The sequence below is a fragment of the Ixodes scapularis genome, unplaced genomic scaffold (genome assembly GCF_016920785.2).
Source record: "Ixodes scapularis isolate PalLabHiFi unplaced genomic scaffold, ASM1692078v2 PGA_scaffold3__209_contigs__length_174095766, whole genome shotgun sequence".
Classification (NCBI taxonomy): domain Eukaryota; kingdom Metazoa; phylum Arthropoda; class Arachnida; order Ixodida; family Ixodidae; genus Ixodes; species Ixodes scapularis.
In genome coordinates, this window is record NW_024609868.1 from 128,230,020 (window position 1) to 128,252,490 (window position 22,471).

General features: G+C 48.3%; 1 protein-coding gene across 1 annotated transcript in view; it reads right to left on the bottom strand.

Moving 5' to 3' along the window:
* Positions 1-22,471, bottom strand: part of LOC115324315 (complement factor B) — a 145,355-nt gene that overhangs the window by 67,474 nt on the left and 55,410 nt on the right. Inside the window, exons 5-9 of the mRNA XM_040206040.2 lie at positions 16,475-16,675; positions 12,268-12,456; positions 6,682-6,870; positions 5,977-6,156; positions 2,992-3,180 (exon numbers count right to left, since the gene is read on the bottom strand). Of these exons, the coding sequence (XP_040061974.1) occupies positions 2,992-3,180; positions 5,977-6,156; positions 6,682-6,870; positions 12,268-12,456; positions 16,475-16,675 (948 nt within the window). The remainder of the gene's footprint in view (positions 1-2,991; positions 3,181-5,976; positions 6,157-6,681; positions 6,871-12,267; positions 12,457-16,474; positions 16,676-22,471) is intronic.

The window sequence follows — 22,471 nt, forward strand, 5'->3', positions numbered from 1 at the left end:
TATTGCACTTGGTTTAGCCGTTCAGCCCATTCCGCCCGTTCAGCCGATGATCGCACAGGAACAGAAAGAGAACAAAATGCACGACCTCTCGCTCTTGGCACTGTTTCATTTGCTTCATCAGTCCGTAACGTTGGTTGCGTTCTCAACTTAGGTTAAATAAAGCGATTTTTTAGATCTTAGGGTTTTACAAGCCCAACGAACTAAGGTCATCTGGCACGCCCCAGCCAAAAAGTAATCGCAGATTCATTTATACCAACTGCAGATATTTTGATGTGCAACCAAAATCGCAGATTGACCTCCGTCAGATTGCGGGCACCTCGGCCGGCCCGCCAAACAGGGATTCATAGGCCAGTGCATTGGCTCATAGTCACTAAAGTGTTTTAATGTCTCATGTTTCGGTTTCATACCATTGCCACTTAAAAGCCACTGAGGTGGTTGGGAAACAAAATACAGTTGAGCCATTCCAACAAGTCACAGTATGATTGTGAAAATGATTTCTGCAATTGATAAAATCATTCAATTGTTTTAGCATACCTGACGGCATCGCAAATGGCTGAACCTCTTTCATGACGCATTTCATTGGATCGGGCCAGGCATATATACCCACGCACGGTCGAACTTGTGCAAAAGTAGTTGTGCTGCACCCGCAGCCTCGCGCTTGATGTTCTGACATCTCTGACTCGCTCACTGCGGGCATCCAGGCATCTGGCACCCAAACATCTAGCTCTTTTTCTGTGTTTCACGTGGCGTTGCAAGCGGCACACGACGGCAACTGCAAACCAAGCCATTCTTGAACTCTTGTCGCCATCTGTATTTTATATGAAGAAACTGCAACTTGCCGTAACTCAATGGGAAATGTTTTAGCTCTTATACAAAACCTCACGTGTAAATATCGATATAAAAGTTCTCAAAAAATGAAGGACGTTTACAAATCCCTATAATGTCGAATTAGAAAGCAGCTCTTGAGGAGGAGGAGGAGAGGGTGCGGAGAAAAGGGTACCCTCTCCTCCTCCTCCATACCTTCCCCTTCTCCCCTCCCCCTCCCTCCTCTGCTTCTCCCCCGTTCATCCTCCCCCTCCTCCTCCTCCCCCTCCCACTCCTCCCCTCCCTCCTCTTTCGTGATGTCACTTGTGACCCTAGTGAGCCTCGTGACGTCACTTGTGACCTTCGTGACGTCACTCCTGACGTCACGAAGGTTACACGTGAAGTCCTCGTGAAGGCCGCCGTGAAGGTCTTGACCATCGCCGTGACCTTCACTCGTGACCCTCGTGACATCGCATGTGACGTCACGTGTAACGTCATTATAAAAAACGTCCCATAATGCAACGGGCGGTTACGCCAATGGTGGCGGCGACAGCGACGCCGCTCAAGCCGGAAACGGGCGCCCAAGAGCTGCGCTCTAAAATGTAATATCGAAGGAACCCTCGTAACTTAATGTCTCATATTTCCGATCAGTTGACGTGATTCTAATTTTATAGGACAATGAAATATTACCATTTTAAATTTTATTTTAGAGCGCAGCTCCTAGGCTCCCGTTTCCGGGCTGAGCGGCGTCGCCGCTGCCGTCGCCGCCGGCGTAAACGTGCGTTGCATTATGGAACATTTCCCATAATGACGCCACACGTGACGTCACGTGTGACGTCACGAGCGTTAATTTTTTTTCGCTAAACTTAGCGGAAACTTTCTCCGCTTAATTTTGCGGGAAAAGCTTTCCGCTAAATTTAGCAAATAATGTTCCCGCTAAATTTAGCGAAAAAAATTCCCCGCCAAATGTAGCAGGGCAATTTTGGTCAGAACTTCAGCTTGGGCGAGTTGGTTATTCATGATACTGCTTCACAGCGCACAATTGTATCTGATCTTGTGCGCTGTGAAGCAGTATCAGGACAATTTTACCCTCGTGACGCCACACGTGGCGCCACTCAAACCGGAAAACTTTTCCCGCTAAATTTAGCGAAAACATTTGTCGCCAAATTTACCGGGAAAATTTCACCCTCTTGACGTCACACGTGACGTCACGTGAATGAATGTGACGTCACGTGAAATTTAGTGGACAAGCTTTTCCGCTACATTTAGCGGAAAATTTTACCCGCTAAATTTAGCGAGAGACTTCACCTCACGTGACCTTAGCACCAATTCCGTTTCTCCGCTAAATTTAGCGGGGAAATTTTTGCTAAATTTCCCGCTAAATTTAGAGGCAAAAAGTTCGTAAATTTCCCGCTAAATTTAGCGGGAATATTTACCTGCTAAATTTAGCGAGGAATTTTTCGATAAATTTAGCGGGATATTTAGCACAAATTTCCCGCTAAATGGGAGGGGCGCAGGAGAGGAGGGTATGGAGGGGGAGGGGGGCACACCCTATCCTGCGTACTTTCCCCCCTCCTCCTCAAGAGCTGCGCTCTAATTCGGCATTACAGAGACCTGTAAACGTGTTTTATTTTTTTTATTTACATATCTGTACAGTTTGTTGCTTATTTTTCTTACTTTATTATATGCAACGGACCGCTCACGTAAGTTATCATGAACAATTGGACGTTCTAACGGTGATGACTTGAGCGTGTTGATACCATATTCGGAAAAACAGCCTGGAAAAAACTTTTTATTTCTTCCCTAAGCTCAGGCTCTTTTTCCAAGAATGAACGTTATGTCAAGTAAACAAATTCAATATTAGATATTAGGGTCTATTAAAACAAAAATAATAAACTAACAGCTATAAATGGACGTAATATTATAACATTAAAGTATAGCCAAAAAGTTGTTCTTTCATTTGACATTAACTTTAACACTAAAATATATGAAAAAAATCATGAACCGTCAAAAAAGAAGCAAAACGGCCTGCCCGGTTGGGTTGCACCTTAAGCAGACTCCCGCGCTGTAAAATTGGGCATTGTTTAAGAAGCAGAAATACTGCAATGCCCAAATCGACTGTTTAGGTTGGCACGCTTTTCACGACCTCGTCTTGTGTAAACATGGCACAGCACAAAATGAACTCACCTATGCAAAGCGGCGGTGGCGCGGACCACTTTCCGTCATAGTTGCACCTGATGCTTTGTTCTCCGCGGAGTTGAAATCCCGGTCTGCAAGCGAAGCTCACGTTGTTTCCTACTTTGTAGTTGTTTTCCAGCTTGATGCCGTTGTCAGGAGCCCCTGGATCGAGGCAGAAGCTTTTCTCGCTAATCGATGCTGCAAGGAAAATTTAAAGTAAGTACAGTAAAACCACCCTTAGTCCCATGTTTCGTCACAAATTATTTTCTTATACTCCCTTATAAGGAGAAATCCTGACAACGAGGACATGCGCTATGGCGACAGAGTGTCTAAGCGCGTGACTAAAACTTCTAAACTATGGGTTTAAGGGAATAGGGGCGATTGAAGGGACACGGATCTTCCCAAAGACTTAATTTAAAGTGCCTATAAGTGACACGTATGTCACAAAAAAAAATACTTTTCTTGAATAAACATATTTTTGAGTAGAATATTTACGCCGCAAAACTCAATTCGGATAAAACTATGCTCTGCCCTCGCCCCACTGCAGGCCCCATATGTACCCTGCCTGGGCAGTTGAAAACATGTTTTGGCAGTTTTTTGTCCTAACAAACTCCCGCGATCAAAAGATAACGGGAGAGAAAAGTCTGGGGACATTTTTAAAGGTACATTAGCTCTCCCCATGGTGTCCAGTGGTGTTTGAGAGGCCACCCAATGTTTCTGGTGGTGGCTGAGGCGGGCCGTGGAATTACCGTGACGAGCAAAGTATAAATACAGCTCTAATATCGGTTGGTATGTCTGAGATTGGCCAATTTTCACAAAGAATTCAAAGAAAGCATGCGCAATAAGTTCGGCGCAAGTATGCCGCGACTGTGCTACTTGTCGCTAAGGGCTACATCGCATCTATCGGTTATTTCTTGGTTCATCACTCGCATCGCATCGTCTACTGTTGCCCAATTATTAAAAACGACACTGACACACCACAAGACATTTTTTTTTACCAGGTAATTTAATATGGTGCTAGGATACTACCCAACCTATATTAGCTACAGAGTCACGTATATTTTTAATAAAACCAAAATTACGCAACTCTTCGAAACAGAACCCGAAACATGAGCACGGAGGCTCATGGCCGCGACATGTGGACGATGTGGCCCAAGGAGGAGGGAGATATGTAGAGGTGGAGAGAGTTGCCGGAAGTCACGTGAGTATCGCTCTCTTCTCTGTTTGTTTGTTTGTTTGTTTTTCTCGGTTTTTTTGGCGTGTGAAGTAGACGACGAGGACATTACGGGCACCGTTTGTCGTGCGATTGTTTCGCTCTTATTTCCGTCCCGCTCGCTGTTTTGTGCTTGAAGATCGATTGGCCGGTGCCACCAACGGCAGCTCGGAAGTAGTGGCGGTCCCTTGTCCGTCGGAACGTTGGTCCCCGTGCGCCATCATCGCGTCGTCCAGCCCGCGGTACGTCTCCATATTGAGAATGACGTAGAATACGTGTATTTCCTGTGATATGTGCAACATCCTTTTTTTTTCACTCATTGTCTTTGCAGATTTTTGGAAGCCACAAAAAAAATTGTGTTATATTTTGTTTTTCTATTTTAATAGTGAACGTGTCATTTTCATGACTCAAGACTTCGAATATATTTCGAACGTTAGTTTGAACAGCTCGTGAACCTGGAAAAAAAGTGAGCGGACCTCAAACAAGACAATTCTCAACCAGCTGTTTTCGTGCTGAAAAAAAAAACGCATTTCGAGCCACAATTTGTTTACTGCGTGGTTGGGCTGTCATTAGTCATGTTTGAACAACAACCTCGGCGAGCATAGATACCCTGTCAGTGCTCTTGAAAGACCAGTTGTCTCTTGGTGCTTCGCACGTGTAGTGTCCCGCTGAAGGCTGGCCTCTACCGCTGTCATCGCTTTAACCATGAACTCGAAGAAAACTAGCAATGATTACACTTTCCCTATCGGGACCCAACGACGCGCGAACGGAGAAACGCGTGCCCTACGACAAATGCTACGTACGTAAGGATCCCCGAGGACTCCTAAATATAAGCGGGAAAAGCGAGTGCAGTGACGGTGAAAGTCTTATTAACCAGCTAAGAAGGCCAGAGGGCTGTATCTTCAACGTCACCTAAAGAGGCAAGTCGCAGATTGAACGCGAGTGTCAGCGTTCAGCGTTCGGCCGGGGCTCGAGTCCAATCGATGATGACACGAGTCTCGGACGAACGCTGACGCCGAACTCGTGCCCAACTCGTGTCCTGCGCTTGTCTCTGGTATACGTGACGTACTAAATGACGCGCCACGACTCTGCTATTTCGAAGGTATTTTAGAACCCGCCTCCTCGCCACCCCAATGTCCGAATTTCCATTCCGTTTCCCAACCCCCTTGGGGTATAACGTAGCGGGTATGAGAATACTTGCTCTTCTAGAACATCTTGTCCGAAAATTGGAACTTTTATCAAACCGTCCCTTTTTCCGCGCGTACCGCACTACCGGAGCCTTTGAGGCATGCTTTTAAGCGCGTGCTTCAAATTAAGGCTCCGGCAGTGCGGTACGCGGAACACGGGAACGGTTTGCTAAGTTCCCTCTGGGTGAAAGCTTGCCAACTGTTATATTATGGGATATGTCTGCGCTTTCCGTGACGGTTGTTGGTTAGTCGCCTATACCAATCATGAGTCTGCATAGGTCTCGCCAAGCATTTTTAATACTTTTCCCCCGCAACTTACGATGGTGAACAGATTGATTGATTAATACATTGATTGGTCAGTTGCTTAATTGACTGATTATTGATTAGTTTGTGGACTGCATCTTTTATAAATTATGTGTTGATTAACTGATTAATTGATACATTGATTGGCTCCGGACTCATTTTAGATTTAGTGATCGGTTTGGCTGATTAGGGGGTTAACTGATTGATTGATATTTTTGAATACTTATCGAGTGATTGCTTGATTAGTTGATTTACTGATCGATCGATCTATATCTGAAGTTCAGTGCTCACCCTCCGAAACGCAGCGGGCCACGTCGCCTCCCCACTGACCGTCGCTGAAGCACTGGCGCTCCGGAGAACCTAGTAGGCGGTAGCCTTGGAAGCAGTGGAAGGACACCGTCGATCCCACCGCGGTGGAGCTGCCCGTCATCCAGCCGTTGTCGGGGGCCACCAGCGCACCGCATTGAATCACTGTGGCAGAAAAGCAGAAGATTGTGATATGAAGAATTGTGAGAAATCTTGAAGAATCGGTGGGTCGGGCGTGTTAGCGCATCTGGACGAGCATCGCGTGCAATTGTGTATCAAGTCTGCTAGACGCATGTTAAATACCCTAGGCCTGCTGTGGTACTGAAGTTGCCGAATTTCTCATCTACCGCGGAGACAACAGCTGCCCGCTGCGACTCACTAACTAATGTATAAACAAACACAAAACAGAGTTTAAATTTTGATTAAGAGCCCAGCTCGCACATTCATCTTATTGAACAGACTTAAATTTTCCCCTAAAAAATATCACCTTATTCATAATTCTGTGTGAAGTATTACAGTTAGATTGTCAAGAAACGCGAACTATAGCGTGTTTAATTCTTGTTTTAGTGATTTGTGCATATATTCTTCGAAGTATTTATTGACGCCTTTTACAGTAAGTGCCGTCGCCTAGAAAGCTGGCTTCAAAGCCATCCCAGAGAGTTTGTTCCAAGAAGCTTCATGCATACTCACAGTGGCATTTGGGCGGGCGGCCGAACCAGCCTCCGCTCTTGCAGGTGGTGCTCGAAGGACCGTCCAACACGTAGCCCTCCTCGCACTTGAAGTACACCGTAGTCCCCACGGAGAAAGACGTGGCATTCGTAGCTCGGAATTCCGGTACAACTACGTGAGGTCCAAAGTCACGCCGGGTGCAGTTGTACGCTGCGTATTATGAAAATAAGGAGTTACCTCTACAATAAAGTAATCTCTCCCGTCTGCAAGCCCGTACGCTAATATCAAACTATAGACCCTTTCTGCGAGGGCGCCGCCATATTGAATAGCGGAACAGCCGGTATGCGGGAAAACATCGTTTCGCTCTCGACACACTACTGAGAGAAGTTCACGTTTCAATCGCGACTGTCTATCATTCTTGCTTTGGCTTTTCTACATCATTTTATTGTTGCAAACTGCATTGCCTTACTTTTTTTATTTTCTTTCGTCCCGGCTACCGGAATTGTCAACCACATGGCTGGGGTCGAGGGTGAACGAAGAAGGCACATAATGTACAGTGTGTTTTTGAAAACGCGGGCCAAATCTCTCCTGCAAAAGCTACGCATTGCACAGAAAACAGGTTCATGCCATAGCGGTCTGTACCAAATGGCCATAAAAAAAATTATTACTTTTCAATACATTTGGGTCATTAACTACTGTTTAGAACTTAAACTTTTAATTATTGACTTTAAAGGTACGGTTTCAATTCGACACTTCAAGCCAATCATCCGAAACTACGAAATCCACCCATACACCGCCTCCTCCACACTCACAAAGCCTGGCAATTCGATGACGGTGCCATAGAGTGCCCGGTCGCAGATTTGGAGAGCATGGATCTATTATCACAGAGCATCAAAGAGCTCTGTGCTACCAGTCAGTGTGAGCCGAAACAGACTTGTTCGCTCGGAAGAAGTGTGTTTCGGCGTCTCGCCGCAGTGGGGCGCCAATCACGTGGCTCTCCTCTCATCCGTTGCCTGGCGCTCCACCTTTTTCATTTCGGCGGCCGCTCCTCTGGGCGATCTGCCAGGCTTTGTCAGTATATAGGAGGCTATGACCAGTATTACAATGATATAAGGTACGCGCAGCATTTTACGGCATTCCGAAAAATTACCTAATAGGCCAATAGGCTTCCTGCGCTGAAGCTTTGGACAAACTGTAGCGCCCTCATTTTGGTTAGTACAAGCTCACCTGATCGAGCATAGTACTACTTATGGCAAGTTTGTCGAGCTTTTTCAATTCTATGTGGTGCTAAAGAACGAAAACACACCTTTGGACGCCAGAAATCGGCCAAACTCAACGTCGCAAGAGAATCAAAAGTGCCAAATTCATGACACCGCTGCTAGGGCACGCGTCTCTTATCTCTGGGTGGTGACGTCGCAACACCTGTGTCGCGACGCTTAATTTTTTTTTTTTTTTTTTCTTTTTGATGTCTACTTTGGAACGCGTGAAATGGCATCTCTTGGCTCACGCTCTCAGCGTCTTAGCTTTGACGGCGTTCGAATTTTCGTTGTCTTTGTATTTTCATCGTGATCTCGCGCTCCGCACCAGAGCAGGCACGCTTCTGCATGCGTGACAGTTTGAGACGCTACTATTTGTACTACCCAAAACAAGTCCTAACAAGTCCCATTCGCAGCACCTATAGTATAGTGCCTGGAACGCGTCTCCGACTGGTGTGTTTACCGCGGCCAAAAAAGTGGTCCCTCGATTTCCGCCTGATGACGTCATCAAAATGTCATGCTGTCGCCGGTCGCGACCCTGGCGGCGTCCCGACAGCTGTGGTGTATGTAGCAGATGCCTGTTCTGCTGCAGGTCGCTTTCCACTGTGACAGTTCACGGTAGCTCTAGCAGCCGGATTTGGGACGTCTAAAGGGACGCCATGACGACAGCGACACTCGCGTTCGCTCGTGCTTTTCGCCAGCATTTCTACGGCCAACCGCCAGGATCGCGACAGGCAACAGCATGACACTCGCCTCATTTGTTGCCACATCGGGACCACTTTTGATGTATGGGCGGGATAGGACGCTAAACACACCAGTCAAAGACGCGATCCAGGCACCATACCTATAGGCAGCGCAGGAAGCCCATTGCTATATTACCCAAGCATCAAGTAGAATGCAGGGATTGGTGTTCCACGCGCCGCACGTGCTGGCGTCAGCAGTAGTAACTTTTCTAAAGCAAATACCTAAAACAAATGGCATCTTGCACGCGTTCGTCAATGCTTTATTTTGATTATTTACTTCGATTTTTTTAAACGGAGAAGGCGTGCGCGTGTGTTGCGTGGAACACCAACCCCCAATTCTCCTTGATGCTTGGATAATACAGCAATAGGTCAATTTGGCCGCGTTTCTAGGTCTCGGTTTCTTATCGGAACGCGTCTCCGCGCTAGCAATTTCACCCGGTGCAGCCAAAACGCGCAACCTGCCTGCGCCGCTACGCATTGCACGTAAAAGTTCGTCTTCTTGCTAGCACCGACGTCACAAAGGCAAACCTCATCTGGCCAGTCCGGGGGCTTTCTTATCTATAGTCGTCTCTACGTGCGATACGTGGTGGCGAACGTATACCTCGCGTGTTCTGGCCACAGGCCGCGGGATTTCCGGCGCGGAGATGCACTCTGTTAAGAAACCGAAACCTACCTTGCGTAGCAGCGCGAGAATGTCACATAGGAAGCAAGAACAAGCTCAAGCCAAACTCATCACCGAAACTCGAACACCGGCTAACGCGCTCCCTCTGCGTGGGACATTAAAAAAACACATCAGCATACCTAATCAATCAGGTAACTTGTATCTACACACTATTTTTAAAAAAAGACGCCTTGAAGTTGCTACTTCAAACGCAGAAGTGCTTTGGCGGGCTGCAATGTCCAACCGTCCGCAATGTCGCGCCGGGTCACCCTAATCCACAGCTGACGCTTCGACGTGTGCAGTCTAGCAGAGGGAAACCTGGAAAAACTTAGAAGCGCGAGAACGCTCGCCTTCGTTGCTGCATCCGACAGCGGAACGAATCCTGGAGAAAAGCTCACCGGAAAAAAGCTCACCGGAGAAAAGCTCACCGGAGAAAAGCTCACCGGAGATAAGCTCACCGGAGAAAAGCTCACCGCAAAACCGACGGATCCAGAGAAAAGCTCACCGGCCATTGAGCGTATGCGGAGAAAAGCTCATCGATTTTTAGAGTGCAGCTCTTAGCCGCCCGTTTCCGGCTTGAGCGGCGTCGGCGTCGCCGTCGCCGTTGGCGTCGGCGTAACCGCGAAGTCACGTGACCCCCCCAAGGTCACGAGACCCCCAAGGTCACGTGACCCCCAAGGACCTCGGGTTCCTTCGGGAGGACCTCGGAAGACCTTGGGTTCCTTCGGGAGGACCTCGGAAGACCTTGGGTTCCTTCGGGAGGACCTCGGGTTCCTTCGGGAGGACCTCGGGTTTCTTCGGGAGGACCTCGGAAGGACCTCGGGTTCCTTCGGGAGGACCTCGGAAGGACCTCGGGTTCCTTCGGGAGGACCTCGGGAGGACCTCGGGTTCCTTCGAGAGGACCTAGGGGGGGCGGGTCACGTGACCAGGGGCGGTCACGTGACGATGACGTCATCAGTGACGTCATCAATGATAATGACGATGACGATGCTGATGCCGATGACGTCATCAGTGACGTCACTGATGACGTCATCATCACTGATGACGTCATCGTCACGTGACCCCCGGTCACGTAACCCCCCGGTCACGTGACCCCCCCTTCCCCCTAGATCAAGTGACCCTCCCTTTCCGAGGTCAACTGACCCACCCCCCCCCCAGTACCCTTCCCTCCTCCTCCTCAAGAGCTGCGCTCTAATTCGACGTTACAGAGAGCTGTAAACGGCTTTAATTTTTTCTTCTTTTTTTTATATGGAGGCTGTTGGATCATGCGTAACATAAGTATATCAATTTATTGTTAATGAAATTCGTAAGCTTTGTAGAAAAGAAAACTCCATTTTTTGTAATATTTGTTAAGCTTATTGGCTATATTGCTCTCAAATTAATAATTGCGGGCGAGTGTTTTTGTGGCTTACTCTCTTGGAGACGAAAGCCTAACGGCCTAACTGAAAACTTAATGAACCTGAAGAACAGCAATATGTTCGAACACTTAATAATATCTGCTTAAAACCTAAAAATCAAAACTGTAAATGCCGAAAAACCGAAAGTGCATGCGCAACAACGCGGTGCCTGAAATTATCTTTGAAGCTTTTGTTAACCTTTTAAAACAGGATAAATCAGTAAGTAGGATACCGAGGCTTCTTTCTTCCACGGACATGCACGTTTTCTAGCCGTTCGTGTTGATGTTTCCATACGTTGCCTTTGTGTGATAGTGCCCTTCTACGGCGAGCCACTCATGACCTTCAGAGCTGCACACTGGCACCGTTGTTACTCGTGACCTATATAAGAAGTAGTCTTCTGTAAGTAAGTGAATCGGGCGAGTTGGTAAACGTTATACATGATGAAAACCGCTCAAACGACGACGACGGTGTGAAGACAACAAACACGACAGGACGCAGCTGTTCTCGCAACTAAAGGTTTGTTAGTCAAATTAACAGAAATAAAACAGCGTAGCCGACACAGATTACATCAACAAACCCCTACTTATCTATTAGGCATTACACAATACTTGGAGCTGAAACGGTTCGCACACCGCTATTCATATTAGCTCGCAAAAAAAAAGTATTTTTATCTGACAGAGCTACCGACTGCGCACTGTCAGCTGTCGATAAATTGTTGTCTTTTTTACTAATGTACGATGTTCTGATTTTACACACCCCCCCCCCCCCCCTTGCGGCTTCAATAATATACAAAATGGTTTATTACTAATTTCTGAGGAATTAGTAAATATTTACAATGAACTTCAAGAGTATTGCAAAAAAATATTACGTATTTTTAATGAAGTGACGAATGCGAATTGTGTTAAATTGCCACGTTTGACGCAGAATCCGCCAAGTTAAAAACAAAAAATCGGTGAGCTTTTCTCCGCATCCGCTCAAAGGCCGGTGAGCTTTTCTCCGAATCTGCCTGTTTTGCGGTGAGCTTTTCTCCGGTGAGCTTATCTCCGGTGAGCTTTTCTCCGGTGAGCTTTTCTCCGGTGAGCCATTGAAAATTTCGGACTCCTGCCTGCTGCTGCTGGCTACACACGCACAGTGGAAACTTCAGAAAATAATACGAATTCTAGGGGCGGGATATTTATTACAGATTACTTTAACGCCCTCCGCGAGTTTCATCCTGCTACACTTGTTCAGCGAGTTCTTTATGCGAAGGTTAAATGCACCTCCAAAATTTTCCTTCGGTGAAAGTTTGGCTTCGCTAAGGTTGCAGTCCATTCAAAGAAGCCACTTACCCAACATAGCTCCAGTTTATTTTTTTCTTTTATTAGTGCCAAACGGTCATGTAAACTAATAGCACGGCTAAATGTGCTCGTAATGGGTACCAATATAAGCGCTAACATTTGGTTTTATTTTATCCATAACCCGTTATGAGGAATACCCCAGAAAGCGCCGATGTTATGTTCGCACGAACTGTGTCTCGTGGTGCACATTGACTGGCAACAGTGCGCACTTACCGACGCACTGTGGGGGGTCTGCGTCCCATTCACCATTTTCCTCGCAGAACAGGATGTCAGAGCCCTCGACTCGGTAGCCGTCGTCGCAAGAAACGAACACGTCGTCCCCCAGGCCGTAGTAGTCCCCTTCCGATTTGGCTCCAGACACTGTACCGTGGTCCACTAGGAATCCCTCGCAGGCAATGGCCGCTGTTGAAGGGCAGGAGTGAGTTGTTTATTGATGACTCTTCTACAGTTCGGTACTTTGTGTTTCTTTAAGTCTATCCGTCTATAACAACTCAAATCTAGTCTATGACGACTCAAATTGCTTTCCATTCTGCTTTGGCTGCGTGTGCAAGGTCGAAGCTCACGAGACACCGGAGTGTTTTTAAAAGAGAAGTTCGTGCTGGCGGTGGGACAATTGAAAGACCTCCCAGCCCTTTTTATCCTGTCAGTGACAATATTACACATAAAAGAATGCTTCAACGAAATTGGAAATATGCCTGTCTTGTTCAGAAATAGTCTGAAATGATCCACAATACCCGTAAATGACAATCGCACGTTTCTTCTTGGAGCTTGATGGTTGTATTTTTTGTTATGAACGGCCCAACCGGGCAAGGGCTAGGGCTGTAGCCAGCGCAGAGCATGTGACATTAGGCGCAATCGCAACGTAGTTAGTCTCGGAATGAGCAAAGCTGCGGCGAGGCTGACGTCTACAGGATGCCATAGCCGTTCCAGCTGCCGAAGCGTCCGAAGTATGCCAGCGATCGGGCCACCGCAACTATAACCGCAAAGCTGCTTCTGTGAGAATTTTGAGTGACGGGTTAATGTTCCAGAATCTTGTAGATGGACAGTAGCGACGTCTGGGACACACAAAAGAGAGTTCCTGTGAGAGGCGAGTTCCTCCTTCCCCTCATCTCTCGTGGTGGCCGTAGAGCTGGTGGGATGGCGTCAGGTTCAAGGCATGTATAGTCCCAGGTGAGACAAGCATCCTTATTGCTTGGAAAGGTTCCTAGACGGGCATTACAAACCAGGCTTTAGCGACATACACTAGCTGCCCTTTGCTGATCGTTTAATTCGTTTTAAAATTATATTTTCTCTTTTTCAACAAGAGACTGGTGTGGCCGATGTGACACTGCACCCTTGAAAACGTATAGACCAAGAAATAAGCGCCGGAATATCGTTATAGTATCCCTTTAAAAGGGAACAAGGTCCGTGGCCGTGTCTGCAATAGCCATCGATAGGGTTCGAACAGCCGAGAGGTCTTTCCGTTATACCCCTTTCAGCACGAGCTTACTACCTTCCATTACACTCTGGAGCTTTGTGAGCTTCGAGCATGCACACGCAGGCAAAGCACGGCGGAAGGCAGGGACGGCGTGCTGGAGGCCGACCATCCTAAAGAGGCGCACTGCCCTCCCTGTAGAACCCATGGAATGTGGACTTCAATTTACGACACTGCTGGCTTTGATATGCACAACATTACGGCGGCGGGCAGTCACGTAATCACTACAGTGCTCCTCACGTTGAATAAATACCCCACTTGAAGCTAATTTGCTGATTCGCAGTTTTGACCCAGCATCGGCAAATTTCGAATAAATGAAAGTTTTTTTTTTTTTGTATTGCATTCCCAAAAGTTCATTTGTATTGGCACCATTTGTGAGCTTATATCGAAGAGAAGAGTGCAGGTGAAAATTGTTAAAGAATGTATTGCAATGCTTCTGCCAGACAGCCAGCACCAGAGAAGGCCATGATTGAAGCGTGTAAACGAGCCATGGAGAGCAATCCACGTAATCCACAGGCAAGGCGGAAAGGTCAGTAGGCTTACTATAGCTTCCTCTCAACCACCTTGTAATCGTAACTCTTCCCTTCTCATACTGGCCCCAACAATCACCCTTTTCAACGCCACATTGAACACCGCGTTGAACAACGTCGCGGCTACGCATCCTGTCAGGCGTCCGGCGCGGGGAACCTTGATGACCCTCCACTATACGGAGCCTGTCCCCGAGCGCAGTCATCCCCATATGCTATCCCAACTCTACCGTCTTAACCACTTCCTCATCCGTTAGCTGCACGGGGTGGACCACCCCACCCCGGGAAGCACAACTTCCGTTCTGGCTCCATCTATCACCGTCTTTACCTCAAGAACCGTAGCAAAAAAAGGTCCGGCTCCACGCGGACCCTTACTAATTTTTCCCCTTTACGTGAAGAATTACGATATATGTAGGTACATTTTAGATTGGATCCATGCTATGCTGTCAAGACGTACACGTTTCAAACTCCAAAAGAATTACTACTTTCTGCGACAACCAAATATCGTAAGAACTACTTCGTGCGGTGTATGAACAATGCGCACAACTTGCTTTTTTTATGTAAAAAAGGGTAGGGTGTCCCACACTCTCCGTATCCAAGGAACCATGCTACCGACCTCAACACCGACATCCTCCTGGTGCCGGCAAAGGATAACGATGACGCGGACCGTCATTTTTATCAAATTTGTTTTAATCACTGCGCATGCGCGACATCGGGGAAACTATACTGACGTCACGTCGCTAGCGTATACTTCCTTGCCGGTGGAATACGTCTTCACCTCTCTATTCTCTCCACCGTAAGTTTCAGGTTCTTTGAATTTCAGTATCCCTAAAAATGCGTTGCTTAAACGTAAAATCCGTAAAAATGCGATCTGAGCAGATAGCAAATAAATCGCTCCCATTTTTTCGACGATTGCGGTGGTTAGCTATCCCCGCGGCCCGTACATTGCGGCAAATCAGACCCGCGTGCCTTATTTATTAAAAGTGCGACTATTACTCGAGCAAATACGGTACTGTCTGGGAGTATGGAAACTTGCCCCGTCAAATCTTGCATACCACAATTAGCACATGGCCGGAAAAATCCGCTACCTTGACCCACGATGCTTTCTTGCGAGTTCATTTTGTCGACAATTGTTGTACAGTGGCGCCACCTTCCTACTGTGTAACGACGTTATTGTATGCGCAGCTACAGCCTCTGGCAGTTTATGGAACGCAGGGCATGGCGAGCCCCGACTTTCCTCGCTTCGTAGCCTATGCGGTGCGCAAGTTCGTCTGCTTTTTTAGTTGGGGGTCCTGGTGACGTCGGAGCGCTGAGCTGCGATTGGCTCTGATTGAAGGATGGTGGGTAGACCTCAAAAAAAGCTGCTTTCAGGTCTACCCACTATCCTTCCAGTCAGAGCCAGTCAGAGCGCGGCGTTCTAAAGTCACAGCAACCCCCTGCGAAAGAAGCAGACGAACTTGCCGTCCGGATAGGTATGCGGCATTGACCGATAAGGACACTGAAAAACGAATCGCGCGAAGCAAGGTGTACGTGATCGTGATAGGTCTCGCCCTGGTTTTTTTTTTCTCTAAGTTGTCAGCATAATTATAGTTCCTAAATAATTTTATACAAGCCGTCAAACCAAAGCGCATCACCAATATCTCGTTTCCCCTTGAGTCAAAGCGTAACCGACGTTACGTGCCGATGGGCCAATCAAACAGTGTCAAAAGCGCAATATCACAGCGATCGTCGTTCGTTTTGCGTGCAGCGTCTCCAGCAAATTTAATCAGGCACACGGAGCACACTGCGACATTCGCTTTTAGTTTGTGTGTATACCGTATTTACTCGAAATGATAGCCGCACTATTTATAAACAAGGCCCTTGCGTCTACGTTCCCACGGAACACATACACAGCCAGTCATTATGTTGCGCATAAATAACAAAGCGAATTAGCGAATAGCGAATAACATAGCACGATTCTCCATACAAATGAATCTTCACGGATGGTATCTTTGCATGAAGACGTTATCTTTGTCCTGTAAACAGCTGTAATCATGCTGTTGATCGTGGTGATTGGCAGTCTGCGTGCTCCGCGGAAACGCGAACCCACAGGTTTCTTCAAAACAGTGCGGCTATTACTCGAGTAAATCCGATAGTCACTGTTAACTTCAGACGAGCAGGGCGTGCCTTGTTTTTGGTTCGTGAGTCAATCTGCAGCGTTCTTATTGGCTTACGTTGTAATCACACTGGCGAGTAGGAGCGGTAACAAGATGCTCGCGATCCGCCACGCTCTCAGTTTCCTGAGCTATCTGCACCCATGTGTTCGTGTGTGGTCTAACCTCGGCTGAGCTCTGACTTCGGACGAAACCGAGTGCGGTGTCATCGCAAAGCATTTTGCGAAGTGACTATGTTCAGAAAAGAGCTTGAGAACGTAACTCACGTTTGCACAGTGGTCGCGGCGATGACCAGAGGGAGTCGGCGCCGCACCTTAAGATTTGCTCTCCAATCAAATCGTAGCCCTCATGGCATTCGAAGAGCATCAGTGTTTCCCGAGGACAGCAGCGGCCCTCGTAGACTTCGTTCGCCAGAACTGCCAGCTTGTTGCCTTTTGCAGACACCCCAGGATCCGGACAGAAGATGCCTGAGTAAAGGAAAGCTGCCCTCAAACAGATGCACTTAAACCGCGGACGTAGGGAGAGGAGGACGCGACATACTACCGGCCCCAGCCAGTCAAACGAGAAAATCCCGAATGAAGCCGGAACGTCGCGGTCGTTGAGAACGCCCCCATGAGTGACCGAGGGTGTTCTTCCCGTCCAATAAAGTCTTTTGGTTTTGTTCGTTTATGGTCCTCGTTGGAAACGTGCCCCTCGGAACCGGAAGCCGTTCCGGCTTCACCTCCGGTGGCGTCATGTCGCCTCCTGAAGCTTCCTACCTCGATGCCTTAAATGGTTAAACTGCTCATACATCATGCGAACAACACGGTATTCGCTGCAGACATGATGACAAATTACCTCCGGACAAGCCTCAACCATGTTCGAAGCATGTTTGCTAAGCTTGACACATGTGCATGCTTCGAGCATATCTGCAGAGAGATGGCCAATGTGACAGAAGCGTCGTACAAAGAAAGGAACACGCAGACAGCGTCTGCAGACTGTCTTTTTCTCGATGCACTAGCAATGCGACCTCGGCTTTAGGACTGCCACATCTGTTACACTTTGTACTGAATACACCCCTTACCAAAAACACTATGACTTTACGAACGATAGAATAGTTATGTAATCGTTTTCTGGCGCGTACGTGTCATGTCTAGAAAACCGTGTGTTCAGATAAAAATGAAAACGTATAACTTGTGGGAGGCACCCCTAGGGCGCCACTATCCAGTCGCCGCCGCCGTAACCCGCCACCACGCTCTGCGCCGGGGAGACGAACGACGGCTCGACGCGCGCGCCGTACAACGGGTGCGTTGCCTCGAACCCCGAAAGTAGAAGAAGAACGTCACAAGTGCTTAAAAGGTCTCCTGGGTCGAGGCCGGTCATGGACAGCCGCACTTCGAACTTTTCGGTGTGCACCTAATCGTCCCGTCCTTCCAATATTAAATGTAGCCACTTGTTTTTCAAAAACCTTGCTTTGCATCATTCCTCTAGGTTCGGCAAGCAGCAAGGCAACCTTCCCAAAGACTTTAATCCATTCAAATATATTCGTAAAACCATAATTCTTCAAGGTCATGAAGGCAAAACGAGAAACTGATATATATAGACGTTTGCAAGCAGTCGCACTTCAAAAGCTAGTCTGGCAACCGTGGATGGAAACCGCTTTGTTTGGGCGCCGGTCTGCAGACCCTGGGTACGCCTCAGCAATGCTTGGCTGTCACACGATCTACCCACAACACCAGCAAGATGGCGGCGCCCAGGGGCCGTACCTGCACACGTCTATAGTTCATGCAAGTTTGGTCAAGCGTATAAATAGTAGTATTAACGATTTTGTTTTTTCAGAGCAATCTTAAAGACCGACCTACACTTCGCTCTTTCCACTTTTCGCCGCTGCTGCTTTCCTATATCCACTCTTTTTTTTTTTTTAACCTTGCCCCAACTTGGTTTTTTTCGCAGCTTAGGAAAGACGAGAACCAAGAGGATCATCTTCTTTGCAGAAAACCGAGGTTGTAGATCGGCCTGTAACGTCATCGCCACAACCAGCGTTCCTTCAGTTGTCGTTGCCCATAGCCGCTTCTCCTGTTTCAAATTTGGATCGTACCAGTCAATCTAACAACTCTGGGGCGCCTACTCTGCCACAAAGCACTTCGGAGAACCAATCGCTGCAAATATGTTTAGACCTAAAAAGACGGTCTGCGCAGTGACGTTGAGCACGGTGAAACGCCGTGCTCAGTGCCCCGACGCAGACTGATTTTGTTAGGTCTTGGCATATTTGCAGCACCTCAATTCGCCGAGCCTTCCCTGTATATGACAGCCATTGGCTCACTTAAGGTGCAGGAAAGCGGCCTTCCGACCATGGAGGGTCAGTGGTTTTGTCACATTGGACGCTATGATTCCGTGGGAGACACCTGACATTTTTTTATTACTCCGTCCACCCCGCGCGTTGACTGTTCTTCTTCTTTTCTTTTTTTTTTTTTCTTTTTTTGCATTTGCGGTCGTGAAAGGAGAGTTTGATAAGAGGGATCTGAAATAAAATTCGGGGCTTCTCCGTGACTTGCTTTAAGCGTATCGACGTTTGTATGTACGGCGTTTTTACGAAACGCCATTTCACTTCCGGTACAGTGGCTGGAACGAGTCTCCGACTGTCAAGTTTAGCGTCCCTTTCTTCCCAGGTATCGAAAATGGTTCCCAAGTGGCAGCAAATGTTATCTCAAAAGCCTGACTGTCATGCTGTCTAATGTCGCGTTCGTAGCGGTTGGTCGTGGAAATACCGGCGAACAGCACGAGCGAACGTGTGTGTCGCCCCCGTCACAGCGTCACGAAACTTAGCGGCCGAAGCTTTCGTGGACTGACAAGCTGAAGTGCGACCTGCAGCTGAACAGGAACGGCTCGCTAGAGACAGCAGTGAGAAAGAAAGCATGATTTCTTTCATCCAGTCACTGCCAAAGCCACATCATGCGCTGGCTTTGGCAGTGCTATAGCCTCCTCTATACTCCCAAAGCCTGGCAGTTTGACGACGGGACCGTAGAGTGCTCGGTCGCAGATTTGGAGCGCGAGGATCTGGTAGCACAGAGCATCAAAGAGCCATTTCTCGGGAAACCTGGACGTCAGCGCACAGCTTTCGAGGCGGCGAGGACCTGAAACACACTTGTTCGCTTAGAGAAGTGTGTTTCGGCGTCTCGCCGCAGCGGGGCGCCAGTCACGTGGCTCTCCTCTCATCCGTTGTCTGCCGCTCCACCTTTTCCATTTTGGTGACCGCTTCTAGTGGCCATCTGCCAGGCTTTGTCAGTATAAAGGAGGCTATGGCAGTGCACTACCAAAGCCAGCGCACGAGCTGAGTGGGACTCAAACCGCGTTTCCAAGACGCTAATACCCCCCCCCCCCCCGGAACAGTTTTTGCAGTACTTTCTTTCACGCAGTCTCAGTTGAAATGCGGTTCTATAGCAAGCCGCCCCAGGCGTCTGCCCCAGCCACCACCAATGTTGTGACGCCGAAAGTATCGCGGCCGGAGACAGCATGATACTTGTTGACGTCACCATGGCGGAAATCGAGGGACCGCTTTTTTTTGGACTCAGTAAGCACACTAGTCGGAACGCGTTCCAGGCACAATACTTAAACTAAGCCGCGTCTCAGCGTGTTGATAAGCAGCGTCTGCCACTTTCCCTATAGGCCTGTTTCTCTTGGTGAGGGGACGCTCTAGCGTCCGCAAGACTAAAGCGCCGGATATCCTGACTTATTCAAGTATACCGTCATCTTTTGATCCAGGTTCGATCGTGCCGCGGGAGCTTCTGTTGGATCTTGGCTACGCGTCGCCATTTTTGGCTCATGGCATATCCCACATCCAGACGCTCACGCTCCTATTGGCCTGCTGTGGCTGCAGTGACGGGCCGCCGTTTGCGAGCACGCTCCTATTGGCCTACGGTAAGAGCCGGCGCCGCGCCGCCGCGACAAAACTAGAATGGCGGCGACGATCCGCCATTTTTAGCTCAAGTGCACCCCGGCATGCACCAGCTTGGCGGTACTTTGTAACATTATAAAGTCCATTCAGCGCTTTACGCAAGACGTGACCACGAAACACTGTTCTCTATTAAGTAGGCTAGATCGCAGTTCGAGGCTTGTCACGCTGTGGTCGAGCTGCACCACTGGCAGCCATCACTTGACACCAGCCAATGCATCCATGGGAGAAACGGGGAAAACTGCAATTTTTATAGGTTGTTCTGGACGAGGAAACTTTTATCCTGTTTTTCGAGAATGATAGTTAATATTCTGAGAGAATATATTAAAAGCGTTAGAATATATTGCCAATATTTTAAATAGTTTGTGGTTGGAGGCCGATTGCGACTTTGTTTGGCGTACACTGTGACGCGGTTCAATGAAACAAGGGTTGTCGAGAATCAATTTGGAGTCGTTTGTGATCTCGAAGTCATCAGAGCTTAGCAGACAAAAAGTTAATAGGACTTTACTGGGGGCATGCGTACGGTTTTAAACGGTTGTACAGAGTACGTCTGGTACAAGCCGTTGCTTTAAACTGCAGAGAGGGCTTCTGTGACGAACTAAAACTCGGAGCGTGTCGTTCATTTGTTGAACTTGCCTTTTAATCAGAACTAAAGCAAGCGACGTCAGCACAGTCGGTGGTGCTCCGGCACATTTTATTTTTATTAATCTGCGTTCGAACGCCGGAGAAATGCCGACTGGATATCCAAACAGCCGGTATAATGATCGCAATACGCCATAAAATACTCTCTGAACAACGCGTTCAGCTACAATATTCCAACTTTTGTTCGTTTATCCCATAGATTTGCGTGCATTGCCTGCTGTCAAGCACTGGCCGCCGGTGGTGCTACCGAAGGGCTCCCGATCCATAATCCATCCTACTACGAGAGAGATCGGTGCCGCCAAAGAGGCGCTGCAGCACTCTGTAACTTCCGCCAGTGGCGTCACAAGGTGTGACGCCACTGGCGGAACATAATGTGGCCGCCGCGTCGGACAGAGAGTCATCGTGCACCTAAATGTGTTTCTTCCACCGTGGGTACAACAAGAAGCGGTGAGCGAGGAAATGTGGGACCACCGCTGGGAGAAACAACCGGAACGGTCGGTTTGGAAGGGATCCCATACTTGGGCGCCATCTATCCCCGTGTGAGTGAAGCGCACTCGGTGCGCTTCACTCACACGCCGGCTCGCGCTATGTATGGAAATGAACCACCAGCCGATCCTCTTTTTGTTATTAAATGCGTTAGAATGTATTTCCCTGCAGCTGCATGCGGCCGTCTTTCGTTTGGTCGGTCAGGGTTTGAACTGGACTGGGTTCGAGACACCGCGGCGCGGTTCCCACCGTGCTCTTTCGTTCCGTTCGTTCGCTCGTTAGGTTTACGTTTCCTTTTACGGAAAAGGAAAACGGTCTTCTCGCACGCTTCCAATTTCCGATGACGCGGCGCGGACACTCGGGAGGAAAGATGGGCTCTTCGAGGACATCAGTACGCGGCTGTTTGCTGCGATCGAGGGGAGCAGTGTTGGCTACATCCGTAGCAGCCGATGCCCGAGAAAACAGATTGGCCCTCCGAACACAACCGTAGGCGGATCGTTGCGACGTTGGAGTACCCAACCTTCACTGAGTAGGAACCCCTGCTCTAGGTGTTAGCGAATTTCGTCGAGAATCTGCGCGTCGACAGCAACAATTTGGGTATCATTTTAAAAGTATTATACATTCCCGACTACTCGAGCAAGCTGGAAGACACTGCATCTGAGCAGATTTCGAAACATAAGTAATCACGTGAAATCACCCCTGCTCGCGCTGACTGCTTCAGAAACGCAGGGCGTTGCTCATAACCACACTGCCTTGAACGCGTCTCCAACTGATGAGCTTAGCGTCCCATTCTGCCCAAGTATCCAAAGTGGTCCCCAATTGGCAATGAATGACGTCAGAAGAGCCTGACTGTTATGCTCCCGGATGTCGCAATCCTAGTGGCTGGTCGTAGAAGTTCCCCAAAAAACAAAGACAAACGCGAGCGTCGCTGTCGTAGCAGCGTCCCAACTCCTGGTTGCCGAAGCTTCCGTAGTCTGCCAAGCTGGAAAGCGACCTGCAGTGAACAGGCGTCTTGCAGATCTACCACGGCTGCGCTCACACCGCCAGGAGTGCTGTGGGCGACAGCATGACACGTCTGTGAAGTCGTCAGGTAGAAATCAAGGGACCAGTTTCTTAGACGCGGTAAACACACCAGTCAGAAACACGTTCTATGTACCACACTTAAAATGTTCCCACGCCATGATTTGTCAATCGGCGTTATCAG